Source organism: Labrus bergylta, chromosome 3 (assembly GCF_963930695.1).
Source record: "Labrus bergylta chromosome 3, fLabBer1.1, whole genome shotgun sequence".
Classification (NCBI taxonomy): Eukaryota; Metazoa; Chordata; class Actinopteri; order Labriformes; family Labridae; genus Labrus; species Labrus bergylta.
Window position 1 is genome coordinate 17,085,603 of NC_089197.1, and position 17,922 is coordinate 17,103,524.

Sequence of the window (17,922 nt, forward strand, 5' to 3'; positions counted from 1 at the left end):
GGCTATAAGTTATGATGAGTAGATCAATACAACATCTCAATGCAATAGGCTGGAGGCTTTAAGGGACGACTCTCTGTATTGCATTCAAATACCTTATGACATCAGATTGAAGAGCCCATTAGAAGAGGTACTTCAGTTCTTTACTCTGGTTTTTAAGATGATTATTGAAATATTTCTTTTATTTATTGAGTTCATTCTTTCCTTACAATTGAACATGGTTGATTTCTACTCTTCATATGCACTGAATATATTCATGGAGACAATCTGTGCGAAGGAAACTACTTGCATTATGACTTGTTAAGCATGTTTACACAAGTATTATATACTAAGTATTATATTGGCAGATTACATGTCATTTCTCTTTAACAATTTGAACAGTATTATATATTTAATGTATCCTCTTGAACTTTAATTTGTCTGTTAACAAACATTTAAGTTAGAAAATAGATTTTTAACCTTCTATGGCATAATCACAAACAGTATAATCTTCATTGCTGTTTTTTTTGTTTTGTTATTTTTTTGTCCATTTCTCCCAACTTTCCCAAACCAAAACCACAAATATTTTTCATTTTGGTGACATTGACATTTATTTAAAGGGATACTTCACCCGTTGAAACATGAATCTGTATTGACATTGGGTCATATATGTAGTAGAAATGTGAAATACATTTTGAAGTTGGTGCCTTCTTGGCCGAGAAAAGGCAGAAGGCACTACCACTAAGGTCCTCGATTTCAGAATCAGAATCAGAAATACTTTATTAATCCTAGAGGGAAATTCAATCAGTACAGTTTCATACAGTATAGCAGTAGAAATATAGTAATAAAAACATTTACAGACATATTTGCAGCCTTCTCGCCGCTATATTTATATTTTTTCGCAGTTATCATCTTTCTCCATAGAGCCTGTTAGCATAGCTTCCAAGCAATATGGCGGACGTTAAGTTTCGATTCTGGGAGTGAGTTCCCACCCACTGATCTGTGATTGGTCTGTAGCTTCAGTGGTCGAAAATATGAGGAACTAGCGTTGTAGTTTCACACCGCTAACCGCAACGGCTTCCAGTGACGCAATATGACGATATTTGCATCACTGGAAGCTCCTTTTCAGACTTAGAAATACAGAACTTTCCAGTCTCAGGGAGAAATGAGGGCTGGATGCACGACCATTCAAAAATGCTACCAGTTTACTACTGATACAATGCTAAATGCAAATGGGTGAAGTATCCCTTTAAGTAATATTATTAAATCTTTATGGTGAACAAAATGATTTTGCTTTAATCTATGCCAAGACTGAAAATACAGTATTTATGTGTGTGTATTGTATATTTCAATGTTTTTGATTTAGTTAAGTAAGATTTAAATGCAAAGGTCATTTGTTTTCTATTTCCTTTTCTATGTTCAAGTCTCCTTACTGTATGTGTTCAGTATGCATTCCTGTGAAAGTTCTTATCTCGTTATTTTCTCTCCTCTTCTTCCATGGTCCACATTACCCATCATTCTCCTTGTCTATCCTTTCCATTTTCCTCTCTCTCTCGCACAATGAAAGACTGTGAGGAGAGTGTACCGACAGAGGAGCCACGTAAGTCCAAGCATAGCTCAGTGTGTGGCTGTGTTTGTGCATTCCTTTGTGTGGTGGACGGAACTGTGCAGTTGATGTGCATCCTTGTGGACATGCCAACAGTTTTTTGCTGGAGCTCCCAGCACACCTTCTCACTTTTTAATGAGAAACAGGACCCACGAAAGAAGACCAAGAACATGTTAAAAAAGGAGAAATACCTTTCCAGTCTCTCCTCTCCTCTCCTCTCCTCTCCTCTCCTCTCCTCTCCTCTCCTCTCCTCTCTCCTCTATAATTACAGCACCAGACAATTACCCAGCATACTCCTGGGATGCACATTTTGTTCTCTTAATCTGGTGTCTTAAATAATTAAAACCAACCATGAACTCCTCTTTGTGAGTGTGGCTCAAGAGGGCTGTGTATTTGTGTGTGTGTGTGTGTATGTGTGTATACATACATTTGTGTGTGTCTCAGTATTGGTTTTCTTGTTTGCAATCCTGATCTCATGATGCCTTTTCAATCTAGCAACAGCACTATCACAATCCCACCTACCTGACAGACACCAGACTTACCTTCACCTATAACCTGATTATTTTTTATGGAACAGCGTTGGCTCACGCATACCTTTTTTTTGTCAGTGGTATGATCTTAACACTTCCCCATAATCCTGTTTCTCCATGCTTCTCGAGCAGTATAACATTCAACCTTTCCTGACTTTTATTGTTCATAAAAAAAACAACAACCAAAATCATTTTTTTTTAAGGAATTCTGTGGAAATCTCAAAATCAGTTCAGTATAAGAACATTATATGAACAATTTTGCTGTTACTTTCTTCTTTTTTGCTCTACTTGGATACTGTAAATTGATGTAAATCTCATAATCTCACTGTATCTGAATTTGTGCGTATCATACACATGTCAGCAACGCAGTAAGTGTCTACTTCAGGCTACATTTTCTGTTTGTGTCTTGATATTAATCCTGTGTTTCTATCTTCATCAGCCAAAAAGGAAGAGGAGGATCAGGAGGATAAGAAATCCATAAAGAAGAGAATTAAAGAGCTCAAGGTGCTCGATCCAAAGATTGCACAGAATCTATGTAAGTATTTGTTTCCTCTCAGCCCACTCCTCCTCCAAAGGACTGGATTTATACACCCGCATACATCTTGATGTCACGTTGTTGCATTCCCAGCTGCTCACTCTAGACATTGTACTCACTTTTACACTTCATCTCACTAAAGTCAGCTCTAGATTCCTTTTTTATGTTCTTTTGACTTTATAAAGTGGCCCCCATTGGGAACTTTGGTAGGGAATGTGTTAGCAATTAAAGCAAGTCAACACATGAGTTGTGAATGTGGCTTCCTGTGACTTGTGTTTTTACACACAAATACAGCTAAGTAATAATGTTAGGCACTCGTTTAAGAGAGTGGAAACAGGAGGTAAATGCTTCTATGTATGTTCACATTAATCTGTCCGCCTGTGGGGCTTGGGTCCTTTCTCTCTCTCTCTCTCTCTCTCTCTCTCTCTCTCTCACTCTTACTCTCTCACATACACACACACACATTTTCACACGCATGCTTGGTTTTAAAACGACCGTTTTAAAAGCACCCGGCAGTAATCAGGATCCAGCTGATCTCTTAAGCGCTCCCAGATCTTAGCACCTCATTGGCTTATATCAAGGGGAGCCGTGACCTTTGTTTCATGTATTAAAAGAAAATGAGACTAATCAGCCCAGTAACAGTGATAAATCACGCAGCGGAAATGATACAGCGAGGAGCAAGGAGAGAGAGAAAAAAAACAGAGCAGGTGGTTTATGTTTTCTACCATAGGAGGCGAAGATTCTTAAAGCTTTGATTGAGGTTGAAACTTAGTGAGACAGATTTTTTTGTCCTGCTGCTTGATTGATAAAGTCACTATTAAGATGCAGCCAAATGTATTCCACATAATGTGAGCTATAATCTGTTAGGTTTCAATTGAAGTATAAAAAGATCACCACATTTTAACAGGAGTTTGAACAGGAACAAATACGAGTGAGCCGGTTAGACCTCTGTTGAATTTATAAAGGTTTCTTTTTGCAGCTGTGCAGCTTTTTATCATTTGTTAAAGAGAGCCAGTGCTGGCTCTTCTGTACATTTTGCATATTTGATGTCTTTAAGTATTTTTAGTACTATCCACTCACACATTTAAAACTCGAGGATATTAAATGATGCTCATTCCAACTCCGTTTTTTCAAATCATCTTTAATTTTCTAGCCTGGCAACACACTTTTTAACTGTTAAGGTTTTTATGATGATCCTGATGGCCTGACTAATGACTTATCCTGACAAGGCATTTGCCATTCAGTCCCCGGTGAGTCTACTCGTTTTAGGGATCTCACTCTTGCTAAACCAGTGTAATTTTTCAAATCAATGTTTCAGGAAAAACAGTTTTCTGTCTGGCTGACTTTGTATTTGTATTTCCCTTCGGTTCCATCTTCATGTCCTTCACTTGTCCTTGAGCGGTTTTTCTGTAATTCATTATTCTTAAATTCTTATCCAATAAAATGCTGTTACATTTATTGCACAATACTTTACTGTCATTGCACATATGTACTGTACAGTGAAATCTTCTGTGCTTCTCTAAATCTAATCTAAAAAGAAATAATAATAAAGTTATAAGCAGAGGTGGATAAAAAGAAGTTTGAATATATTCTGGTTCATACAGTGCAGTCTACATTGTTACTGGACCTAGTGTTTTATTCAAGACAGCAGTAACCCAATCTAATACATACCCGAGACCAGAGTGCTCTAGGACCGAGACAAGACCAAGACATTTAGGGATCGAGACCAAGGCAGGGCGAGACGAGACAAGACTATAAATATCAATGAAAAATCTTCATCTTCTGTGCAGGAGGCGTGTCACTTTTTGACCGTAACAACTGGAATGTTACAGCTGGAAAAAAATCTAACTATGAATAAATAAAAGTTACATGTCGTTTTAAAAAGGGGTGTTTTCCTTCTTATCACAGTAATGACATTACGGGTCTTGAATAAAAATCCAGAGTCCGCCCAGTCTGAGACCGAGACAAGACCGAGTAAGATTCCTAGACGAGGTCGAGGACGAGACCTTGAATGTGTTCTCAAGCCCGATCTCAAATACTACAACACTAACTGAATCTTTGTATAGTAACTGCACTCTACTGGGATATAAAAAAAAAAATGGCACAATATTGGTTTGAATTGACAGTTTCCTGGGACAGTGGTCATCAGTGAATCTTGTTTTTTTTAATTAACAGCATTTGTTGCATCTCCTTTGTGTCTGTGCAGCTATCTTCCTGGGTTCCTTCCGTATGCCTTATCAGGAAATCCGTCGGATGATTGTGGAGGTGGACGAGGGGCAACTCACAGAACCTATGATTCAGGTAGGGCACAAAGTTATAAAAATGTTAAGAACTTTGGTAACGATCCGACTTTACAAATGACTTTCTTGGACTAACCACCTTTAACTAAAACTCAGCGGTGAACTTCCATGCTCTTGTATTGAAACTTTATATTGTAAACAACTGATTATGCAGTGTACAACTTTTTATCTTGAGGCTGGATATATATTTTTAGCGCTAACATTCTCCTGCTCAGATGGTCAGTTCAAACTTTTTCTATGGTCTTGATTAGTTGTCGGTCCTGAATCTGCCTGTTGCCTGAGGCGGCAGAATCGGACATCTGTAAAGCCTACAGTACAACAGATGTTGAAGCAGTTGTTAAGCACAGGAAATCTGATTAAAAAAAAAAAGAAAAAGTGCTGAGCTGGTTGTATAGCAACCTGTTTTTAAGTTGTTTTTTTCCTGCTTTTCCTTCTTTTGTAACTGCTTTAAAACTTTAGGACCTCTCTGTGCCATACACCCACTTCTTGGATAAATGCCTGATATTAAAAACAAACTTTGTGAAACAAAAAGTGTCAGTCTTCCAGTCAGAACATCAAGATACAAATCAATCCGCCAGATGTGCAGATGGGTTTGTGTCTGACAGATACTGTCAGTCTGCCTTTCTTTGTCTACTCTCTCTGTTGTTGTTTTTGTTTGTCATTTTCTCCTTTTTAGTTTTAAATAAGCCTCTTCCATATTGACTCATTTTAGCTCTGATCCAATGATCTTAAACTGCTACTTCTTGACCAATATAGTTTTTTATTTAAAGGTCCCATATTATGCTTTTTCTGGTTTTATATGCTCTTTAGTGTGTTTTCAAAGTGTCCTGTGCATGTTTAGGCACATCTATGTGCAAAAATTCCAAGTCTGCGGAAACACGGCTTCTCCTATGTCCTCCTGTTAGCTGCAGCATTAGCTGCACGTAACGCTCGGTTCTAGCCCCCCTTGATAAAAATTTGTCAGTCCGACGTCATTGTCAGTGTGAGATCACTGATCTAAGCCCATTGGCTCGTTGTGGCAAGCCCAGCAGCTCATGTTGACATGTCTGCTCCACAAACTGAGCTAAACAAGCAACCCAAGAAGGTTTTATTTCTTTATTTCAGAGAAAGGACAGTGGACAGAGTAGGAAATGACATGCAGTAAAGGAGACAAAGGTCTGATTCGAACCCAGGCAGCCCGCTTGGAGGAGTACAGCCTTCATACATGGGGCACATCCTTGCACTATCCACTGGGGCCCCAATATACACCATTTTTAACACCCACCTGTGTCATTATTAGTGGTGCATCTGATCCCAGTTGATCGGTGACCCATCCCTGTTATTTGGCCCGCATGTGATCCACAGATTGATGAAAGATTTATCATTATTGTAATGAATACACTTATTGCAAATAAATGTATTCATATTTGTATCAAACCGTGTTGTTGTTTTGTAACACATGTGCTGCAGGAGTAGCCGGTGATGCACACACATCCTAAATGAACAGTATGTGTATGTTGTGTGTTTGACATTGTCAAAGCTTAAACAAAAACAATTGATTGTATTGTCCTTTTGGTTATTTTAACTGTACACTTAACTCTCAGTATAGATATTTTGGCCAATCATTTATTGTAATTTATTCTTTTATTTTGCCTCAGTGCAGCTGATTTATGTGCGTCGGCTCCACTGCCCTTCTACCCTCTGTCTCAAGCTCAGGCCTGGTAACAGTCAGAAAAAATGGTCAGCTGACCTCAGGTTACTTACAGGAGTTGAGGAAAGATAAGGTCAGCGCTGAAGGAAGTTACAAACAAACCATGAAACTTTAAATTCATTTCTGAAGGACACAGGTAACAAGTGCGTGGACACTAGGATAAGTAATTGTGCTCTCGTTTGTCCTTGTATGTCCTTGTACAGTATATACATCAGCAGCTGTATTTCCACAAGCTGTAGGCCTTTAATTGTCTTCATGGGCAGTCTGACAAATAAGGAGTTACTGCAGCCTGAATTGCAGGAATCAAAGGCACTAAAAGCCTTTAGTGAAAATTGTTCAAGCCAAATGTACAAGACTATTATATAAGGTTGTCACCAAATGTGTCATAGGTTTATAGCTTAGAGTCTCTGTAGCAAATCTCCAGGAAGTGCAGAAGTACATTAAAGGATTTTAGATTTTCTGTAATTAATCGATGAGGGTGTGGGTAAGCGGTGTTAAAACAAATAAACACAAACAAACTTTGTCTATGGATGTACATTTTTAACTGTTCCTTTGATCGATAATTGTTAATTACAATCCTCAAATAATTAATAGTCATTAAGGCAAATTCCATTACATTGCATCAATAAAAACTAATGTAATGGAAGAGGCAATATTTGTTCTTACTCTAGGCATCAGGGACAGATTTCCGACCCAATTTAAATGCATTAGGCCGACATATTTACCACACAGTAGCAGTATTTGTTGAGATGGCTGTTAGATTCAAATGAAAAGGCAATGCAATCACAGTGGCTTTAATTATTTTACATTTATCCCTCTTGGCTGTTTAAATAATCTAATCACTTTTTCACTTTCAATTGTCTACATACATATGTAGCCCTTCGGTTGTCTAAGTCTATGTTTGATAATAAACATTTTATGGCAAGTTACAGAATATTATTTTTTACTGAAGCTCAGCATCATCGCTGAAACTGAAACCAAAACACACAGCAAATAAAACAGCAGTAGGTTAGATTAGAGTCCGAGTCCTGAGGCCCATTCGGAATGAAATTCACACAAAAACACAAAATCTCTCCTCAGGCATGGACCGTGGGAAACCATATTACAGTTTGAACCCAGATACAGCCAATCCACCTGCTGCAAACTTTGTAAATGGTGGAGCAAAGGAAAAATGAAAATGTGTCACACAGAGTACAATTAATAAAGAGGGTCAGGCACCAATACACTGCTAGCACACTGAATACATTCTTTGATGAATACACACCGTTCTCTTTTCTCTGCTCGGATTCCCTCCATGCTGTTCTTAACTTCTTTTCTTTCTTCTCTCTCTCTCTCTTCTTTGTAGAACCTTGTGAAGCACCTACCAGAGCAGGAGCAGCTCAACGCCTTGGCCAAGTATAAAAATGAGTACACAAACTTGTCAGAGCCCGAGCAGTTTGGGGTTGTGGTGAGTACACGCACACACACACACACACACACACACACACACACACACACACACACACACACACACACACACTCACAATTACACATACAACTCAAAAACTCTTGTGTATTATGTATTGACTAAGATAAAATTGGGTGTGCTGTGTATAAAAAAACATAATGACGCACATAGTTCTATAAAGCTGGTCTGTTACTATTTACATATCCCTCCCTTTCTTTCACTCTCCTTTTAAAGACGCACATTCAACACAAACACACGGGACACTTATATATGAATATTTCCTAATCCTGATCTTTTTTAGAATTCTATCTTTGTAACAGCCTGTCCTAACAGCATGCAACGGGAGCAAGCATGGATGACAAAATCTGCCTGACTGTATTGTTTCCTGCGGGCGACGCAATGCACAGCATCGTTTGTACCCCAACGCTACTTTTCTATTTATCTATCTGCCGCTCGTGTACCAACAAAACAAGAAAGGAGGGGGGCTCTACAAGGCATTGGCACGCGTTTTTTTTTTGCTCAACAGAGCTTGTTAGCTTGTTTTACAAAGTGGAGACAATGGTGCATTAATAATATCCGTATCCTTGTTGAAATGTCGCACTTTGACATATGTGAACACCGCAGAAAAACTTAATTCCACAAGCTATTTATTGTCGAGCCTCTGAGTGTTGTGGTTTAAGTGTATAGCTCATCAATACAAAGCCCAACTCTTTTGTTTGTCTACCTTCGATTCAAAAGCACAGTCTGTTTTAATGTTCACTGAAATTGACAGAGCCGAGAATCAACGGATGCAGTGTGTACATTTAGCGTGCAGGATGCAATGTCCAATGCTTGCGTGCTGTTAGGACACAGTGTAATCCTTAAGAGGAAAAGCAGGACACATGTGGTCCACAGGCTGTGGACTGCACTTTACAGTCTATGGGACTGCGACACTAATTTATGCACATTAGAGCTCCAAGGCTCCCTTATTATTTCAGGATCGTTTTCAATAAGACTTTTCAAAGGTTTGAGGAGTGCAACACTTTTTGGATTCTTTTTTTTGTTTCTGCTTAGTTAGGAAGCTTCTGACAAAATCATATAATAATCTCAGGCCTTTGCCCCATGCACCTACCTGGTTCGATCCCACCCATGCAGGAGATTCTTATCACTGATTGAAAATGCAGTGACGGAGCGGTTGATTGGGGGGAGAGATAAAATATAACGCATGCTCAGCTGTTGTGTATAGTTCATCAGGGAGGAATACAACAAAGAACAGCCTGCTTATATAATGTTGTTTCACTGCCGTGTGTGCGTGGGCCCAAGGATGCCTGTGTGCTTTCACCTTTCAGAAAAGCTCAGGTTCAAAGGGAATTTTTAATTCACCAATGTGCAAACACATGCGTTTTACCCTTTCTTTTTTTTTCATGTCCGCCACTCTTACACTTGATTTGAACTACCTTGTGAGTGGTAGTGTGTAGTAGTAGTGTATTCTAATGATTAGTCGTGATAGCATTTTAAAATGAAATAACAACAAGAGGGTCATATAATAATTTAACACTTCTTTGTGCAGCTACATGAATAAGTTAATGTTTCCTCGCATCAGGAAGTCAAAAGGCAGGAGCAGCTTTTCCCTTTCCTACAGAGTATTAATTTCTGTAATGTGTTTCCACTAAAGTCAGCTCTTTACAGTACAGTAGCTGTAAATTGTTTTTGACACTCCACAATCTATTACAAGTAGCCAACATAATTACCCACACAAATCTTTTTTCATGTAAATGGACTGTAATAGATAGAATTAGAGAAATCCAGGATATACGTGTATCAGCAGGCCCATTGTCTTTGCTGTCCCTCTTGCTACTGTATCTTGGGACTTGTCCTCTTTTTTTTTAATGCTGCCTTATATCATCATCATAATTATTATTATTAAGTATTAAATGTGTAATATTAAAATGTGATATAATGCCTGTTGTCTGGGGAGAACCCCGAATACAGTTGAGCACACACTCTGTGGAAGTCGCGTTTGAAAAGAGATTTTGTGATATTTCAAGTTTCTGTGGAGCCAGGACTCCACAAAATGTTTGTGAATGGTGAAATGTGAACAGTTCTAAATCTATCATTATTTGTTGTCATGTGTGGCGGTCTCTCACATTTTCAATATTTTTTTAACTTTTTAGTGTGAGCCAGGATTTAAGAATCCCACATTTATCAGATGCTCTCTATGGTGGTTATAGATAAACCTCTTCACATGTTCACTATGCATGTACCCTTGTATATTTATTTCTTCTTCCTCTGAGAGAGATAGATAGAGAGAGAGAGAGAGAGAGATAGATAGATAGATAGATATATATATATATATATATATATATATATATATATATATATATATATATCCCTCTTTCAACAACAATATCACTTTCACATAATTTACAAAATCTATGGGCTTAATTTCAGTATTATGTTTGGTTCTTGTACACCTTAATACTTTCTAATTTCTTCCAATTCTTCTCATGCCCATTTTATCCCTCTCCTTTTCTCTGTTACAAAAACACCCAGAACACACACACACACACACACACACACACACACACACACACACACCTACACACAAGCACACTCACTCACTCACCGACTGAAATAGTCATTTGATAACATTACAGTAGCTATAATTAAACCCTTGATGGAGGACATCAAACTGCACAGCCAGCTGTTGTGTGAAACAGACAATTGGAACCTGCGCCCCTCCCCGCCACCCTGCACACGTACACAATCACTGTTGTGGCCAAGCCCTGGGCCCAGTGCAATATTTTCCAATTTTCTCTAATTGTATGAGAGTGGTAATCCAAGGCAGCCTATTGTATATTCCACCCCCTCCACTCTTTGCCCTATATGGACACTAACTCCGCAATTAACTTACCAGACCTGGGTCCCAAATCAAATCACTGCCAGCATCTATTACTACTGCCTAGCAACACTTTTACAGCGTTGGTTGCATAAATGTCTTTTAAATTAGATGGGCTGAATGTGTGTGCAAAAAGTGCAATTCTAGTAATTATAAGTACAACTATGTTCTCTGACTTTGTTCTCTCTTTGACATCATATTCTTACTCTTGCTTTTCTTATCGCCCACTTAATCCTTTTGCATCATTCTCTTTTTCTCCTTCATGCAACCTTGCTCTCTCCGTTTCTGTTCTCCTCTCCCAGATGAGCTGTGTGAAGCGGCTGCGTCCTCGCCTCAGCCACATCCTCTTTCGGCTGCAGTTTGAGGAGCAGGTAAACAACCTACGTCCAGACATCCTGGCCGTAAACGCTGCCTGTGACGAGGTCAGGAAGAGCCGATCCTTCGGCCGCTTGCTGGAGCTGGTGCTTCTGCTCGGGAATTACATGAACGCGGGCTCTCGGAATGCCCAGTCATATGGTTTTGATCTCAGTTCACTCTGCAAGGTAAGGGTTCAAATGCTGAGCTTACCACCAACTGTTTACATACAAAAAGTAGTCTAGTATCCCCACAGTGGAAATGATTTAACAAAGTTTAAGCAAATAGCTCAGCCAGCTGTGATAGCAGCTTCACAAAATATACCAGCCACAGCATTAAATCAGATAGAATTGAGACCAGATACAAAACAAACACAATATTTTAGGGTTTCTGAAATAGAGCTGCACGATTCTAGTAATGCCATTCACTGCAGTTCCTGATTGCAAGTAGTCAAGACATCATTTGTAAAAAGGCTGGATGCATTAGGCTTATATTGTGCTTCCATTTGGTGCTATACAGTAAGTACAATACCCTGTCCCAAATACGATCAACCAATCACACCATCTTATCAGAGTTTATAAGGGCATATTGGATGACTTTGGAAGAGACTCAGTTTTCAGAAGGAAGTTGTGCGCACACACACACATGTCAATGTTGTGTGTGCATGCCTGTCTCTGTGTGTGTTGTAGTCTCAGTGCTTGCATGGCTTCATAGCAGTGTTAGTTATTTGAATGTCATTATGGGGTTGCTATTTGATGTCACATCTGCTGAGCCCTATCAGAGAAGGGATCTGAAGTGGCTTCTGTGATTAGACATTTTGTTTGAAACTATTTCATTTGATTGAACACTATCAGCCCCACAAGGCAAGTTATTTTTTTTTTTCTCTCTATCTGCTGGCCTCTATCAAAGCAGCTAAACCCAGGGAGTACTTTATTCTATTTCTCCTGCTCGGAATAGATAACTGAGGCCATAGCTAGCACCCCTTTAAAAGTTTTCACACACCACAGCACTAAAGGCACAGCACATATCTATACCTTTGAATTTCTATTGCATGACAGCAGAAAAGTAGGTTTTCCTTGATGATAGCGATGCTCAGAACAGAGTGTAATCCCTGAGTAGGAGACTACGACGGTTATGTTACAGCTGTTAGCACACTCGCTGCATTTTCCACAGTAACAACCACGGCAGCCATTTATCACTGCCACCTCCCTGCCCTGTTAGACATGGGTGCTTATGTTAATATACACCATAAACACCAGGGTATGTGCCTACACAAACATGGATTTGCACATACCGGTACATGATGGATTACGTTCATCAATTAATAAACGTCTTAGTAGAAGTGCATTGTATGTTTCGTACATTTCTAATGCCTCTTCAAGTGTTTCTGCTGCTCCATGCTTGTATGATGAGGAGCAAAGGTGTGAGTCGATGTCAGATGCAGGATATACACAGGAAGACATCACCTTCGTGCCTGCCCCCCTGAGTTTGACAGCTTAATTCCATGGCACACTCCACAGCACAGGAAAATTGCACCCAGCCTGACTGAAAAAGCAAAATGTTTACATTGTCAACTATGATTATCATCCATCTAAATTCAAAGAGGGGCCTTTTGTGAGCAAGCACTTGAAGCTTTTGAAAAAATAGGAAAACAGAAATGAAAAGAGAGATGAGAATTTTTGATTAGAGTTGATAATACAAACATGATTAAACCCAGCGGGGCTGAGTACACTGCTGTCTACCAATAGATCACCTAGAGAGATACATAGCAACGCACTCCACAGGAGGGATGTTTGGCGGGGGTACTGAGAGACATCTTGGAATTAGACTGTAAAAGAGCTATGATGGAAATTTGTCAGAGAAATTGAAAAATGTTTGTATGTGGTGGGAGGGAGAGAGAGGCACAAAGCACAGAAAAGGTCATCACATTGTGAATTTGAGTCTGCTTTATGAGTGCAAGGCTTGAAATCCTCTATAGGGCTTTCAAAACTGAAAATGTATTAAGCTACTGAATGGCCTTACAGTAGCTGAATGAAGGACATTTTTCTTTGTCACGTATCATCCAGCAGATGTGGTTATAAAAAAAAAAGTCATTTTTTAAGTCTCTACTGAAGCAACAAAAGTCCAATTGATTGTCTGATTGTTTTCTCCAATATACACAACAGAAATCTGTTTTACTAGATTTTTGGTATAATAATGGCACTTCTTTTTATATTTTTCAATGTAAGTCAAGTCAATGTAATGTCATACCTTAATGAAAATATTGTATTAAGCAGTGACATCATTTATCTATCGAGGGAGAAGACATCAGCCTGCTACAAAACAAACAGACTTTAAACAACAACCTACATTAGTTTCCTGCTAGTTGTCTTGCTTCTCCATTTCTACTTCATGGGTCTACATGCTGAAGATATGTTTAAACTGATGTCTCGCTTGTCTTAATTGTCCAAGATGATTTAAAGACGCCAGCTACAAGTATGACTGTGGCTCGTGGTCAAAGGAGCGGCTGAACGTGTACATACTCTAACTCCGGAAAGTGTTATAGAAAATCGCTGCTAATTGTAGCTCAGCTTAAGCTAATTTAATTCAATGAAAAACATGTTCTAGTTCCACACAATCCTTCACAATAAAAGCCCCCATATATTGTGTCATGGAAATCCTTTTATTTTGTAGGAGTCATAATGTGAAATGGGGAGTTTGCAGCAGGAGCAACTTAACAATACTCTGCAGAAGAGAAACAAAACGTATAACCACACAGGTTCAGTTACAAACAACAACACACTGAGAAGTGAACACAGTGACTTATAAAAACATCTTTCACTGATCTCATTCACAAAATAATACTTTTACCACAAAACGAAAAGAAAAAAACAATGAAACAAATCATGATATGATTCTCAGTTCATATTGCCCACAGCTACTGCTCACATCAGTTTGCAGTCTAAATTGCATGTTAGCATCTCTGCAATTGTCTCCCCAGTCTGTTCAGAGGTGTGATTCCTACTTTTCACTACAACTTTACAACTTAATCATATTTAGGTCAAATGTTTTTGTATGTACTTTGTTTTTATTCTCCAAGGTTTGCTACAAAAGCAACCCTCACCAGAGATTACTCAACTATGCCTGTTTTCTTCCTTTAAATAATAAAAAAGGCTACATGCAGTACCGGTACATTAAAAAGATAGTGACCTCACTTTTGACTACAAAACAAGGTGTCTAAAGTAAGCTGATTATGATGAAATGTACATACATTTATAAAAAATTGTGTCCCCTTTTCTGTGAAAGGGAGATCACTGCCTATACAAAAAAATCAATACTTATAAGATCAGTGACATTGAAATTAGCCATCACCCTCTTTCAAATCTGTACACTAATAGTTTGAATCTAAAGGCTCTGAAAGAAAATGAATCATTTACTGTCCTAAGTCCTATGTGTGTATATTTAAGCTTGTGTGTATTTGTGTTTGGCTACAGCTAAAGGACACTAAGTCAGTGGACCAAAAGACCACATTACTCCACTTCCTGGCTCAAGTGTGTGAGGAAGAATTTCCAGAGGTGATCAAGTTTGTTGAAGACCTGGAGCATGTGGACCGAGCTAGCAGAGGTAATTTATATATATTCTGTATTCAAACACAAGCATACAATGAGTCTCATAAAACCAAACCTGAATCTACTAAAGGACACAAAAGCATTGTTGTTTAGTGGGAACTATTTACTCAACATCCATTATTTTTCCCCTTTTAAACATTTAAGGATCCCCTTTTAATTATCAAGTAACAGCAACTTCTCTACTTGATTATTCTAATTCCTAATCTACCTCCCACTCTCTCTGAGACAATATATCAGCATGATTATTTCTGTGTTTTGGAAGTTCTGAAGTTCTTACGCTCTCCTATTGCACAATTTCCTCCAATACGCTTCAAATCAACATCCCTTGCGGTGTTTACCGGCAGGGCTTTGCCAACTGGGCTTCTGAATTCATAATGATTCATAAAACTTGTTGGATTTTTCTTTTTAAACAAACAAACCAGAGAGCTTATTTTTCCACTTGGTTTTGCGGCTCTACGTGACAGTCGGTGTGAAGCTCAAAAAGAGTCAGGCTGTTTAGCTCTGAGTTACATGAGAAAGGCCTTTAATGTCATCTTCAGTTCAAAGTGTTTCTCGAGCAACTGAAAGGCCAAAGACCGAATAATATATTAGAAACTTAGAACCCTTAATGGTGGCCATTTAGATCTATCACGTTACACAAACAATTGTGACGGTATGGACAGTAACTATGGTAAACGATGGAAAGGTGAGCCTAATGAAAAGATAATGAGCTGTGTGGGCCGTCCAGCTATATTAACTACTGATATCATGAACCCTCATTTTGTATTATTGTGTCATTTTAAATCAGTGAAGGAACACAATACAAATTACTTCTACCTCTAAAGTAACCTCAGAAGAGAGATTGGATCAAGTTCACTGCACCTCAACTCAGAGATAATGTCCAATTTGAAAAGGAGATTCAGTTAAATAGGCGTGAGGGCGTTATATTACATTTGAATGTATTCTATCATGAATGCTAAACAGACGTCACATTTTTCATGTTAGCTTGTTTTGGCTGGATTTGAACTAAGGATATGTATAACTATCCAGCTCTATGGTTAAACATTGTCACCCTGCCTAGTCTACCCTGGAATAACAACATGGTCAAATTCTGTGCTCAAACTGTAAGCAGCCTCCCGCCACTAGCTGAAGCCAGGTTTTAGCTCTTGACAGGCTGTAACTTTTCTAATGGGCCTTCACTTCTTGCTCTGCCCTCCATTGATGTAAACAAACACAGTGAACTGGTAGAATCTCGTACTGGCAGTGCGGTCTAGCAGTATCCTGATTTTAGAAAGTTGAGAAAAGACTATGTAGGCTGTGTCATGTTAAAATATCATGTCAGGGGTGCAAGTGACCCCGTGGTTAGTTTGCACGCCCCTGTACAGAGGTACAGAGTATTCCAAGCGAGCAGCCGAGGTTCCAATCCGACCTGTGGCTCCTTTCCTGCACGTCATTCCCTTCTCCCTCTGAGCCCATGAGTTTTGACTTTATCAACTGCCCTGCCTCTGCAATAAATACATAGAAAGCCCAAAATGTATCTTTAAAAAAAGCAAGAAGGAAAAAAAGCTTATCAGTGGGAGCAATGCGTGACCACATGGAGCACAGGCATGTGAATGTTAACTTACGACCAAAGGCTGTATGTGCGAGCAGAGGACAGGGTCAGCTACTTTCCCTACCACACATGTATGAAGGCCAATATTGTGACGATGGAGCGGCATTACTTTTGTCTTTATTTTATTTTTAAGGAAAGAGGAACTGACTCTGTCTTTAAAGAGAGTTTCATAAATAAACAGAACATCCATATCAGAGAGTACACTACCCAGACGGCAATGCAACATTCCTATTGTGTATTCTTGTTTTACTTTTAGCTTTACCTGCACCTTTCTACTTTGGTAATTCCCTGGAGAGTATTCAGGCATTAGATGCTTGTTGATTCTGTAAACATGCATTGTTACAGCTATTTTACCAGCGTATCGTTTGATCCATGCTATACTCTGCTCCTATGCACTGCTGCTTGATACTTACATTAGTCCTCTGCTGTAGAACATCCACAAGAGTTATAGGCTTCTTTTTCAAGAGCATATTTCAAGTCATTCTTGGAAGAGGAACAATATACTGTTTAAAAGTAGTTAAAGTCTGACAGTCTGTGTCAGTTCAACAAAAAATGAACCAATTTGATTCAGAGGCATGCACACGTGTATGCACAAACACTCCACACTGAGTTGGGCCAGTGCATCAAGAGAACGATAAAGGTCAGAGGCAGGCAGGGACAGAGTGGGTGGTCAGAGGAGACTCTGTCATGTTTTTGTTCATATTGCCATAGGCAACTCTCCGGAGGAAGCTAGCAGTCTGTGTACAGCCTGTCTGTGTGTGTCTGTGTGTTCGCAACTATATATTCCTGGGCAGTTCTACTGTCACAGCGTGTTTCTTGCCACTCCAAAGAAGATTTTACCTGCTGCTCCATTCCCAGCAGGAGGGAGTGAAGGAAAGGGTGTGGAGAAGAAAACAGAATGGGGATGAAATGTGTGGCTTTATTATTTGGACTCTTCCTCGTTAAGGACCCCTCAAGGTTTTGTTGGCGCTTCAATAATCTGTGGATAACGATGCTCCTGTTGAGTGTGTCATTTCTCCCTACTGTGCTGCGTGTCCACAAGCCCTTAGCCTGGTCTCATAGGTACAAGGTTGAGATCAATAGAAATCTCAATCCTTGGATCTCTCTTCAAGCTTGGTCCAGCTCCTTACTTCACAGACCCCTAGCTGTGTATATATTTGCATATATATGTTCTTTCTCTGCTACCATCTCTCTCCGTTTCTGTACCATAATGAGATTCATACACTAAGTGTCTAATCTCACCATATCTAATATTCAGACACACAAATCACATTTCGTCTTTGCGAGCCATGCTCTTGAATGGCTTCCTTTTCATCATGTCTGACAGCCATTCAGGAGGCCCTGAAGACGCACTAAAAGACGGCAATACATTGGTAGACGCTAACCAAAGGGCTTACTTGAGCATGA

At 39.2% G+C, this 17,922-nt stretch overlaps 1 protein-coding gene across 3 annotated transcripts in view; it reads left to right on the forward strand.

Annotated features, from left to right (window-relative positions):
- The window catches only part of LOC109985509 (protein diaphanous homolog 3), a 167,203-nt gene that overhangs the window by 69,747 nt on the left and 79,534 nt on the right, over positions 1-17,922 (forward strand). For all 3 annotated transcript variants that reach the window (XM_065952839.1, XM_065952841.1, XM_065952840.1), the window contains 5 exons: positions 2,552-2,647; positions 4,854-4,948; positions 7,983-8,084; positions 11,265-11,504; positions 14,790-14,919. In XM_065952839.1, coding sequence (XP_065808911.1) covers positions 2,552-2,647; positions 4,854-4,948; positions 7,983-8,084; positions 11,265-11,504; positions 14,790-14,919 — 663 coding nt within the window. The remainder of the gene's footprint in view (positions 1-2,551; positions 2,648-4,853; positions 4,949-7,982; positions 8,085-11,264; positions 11,505-14,789; positions 14,920-17,922) is intronic.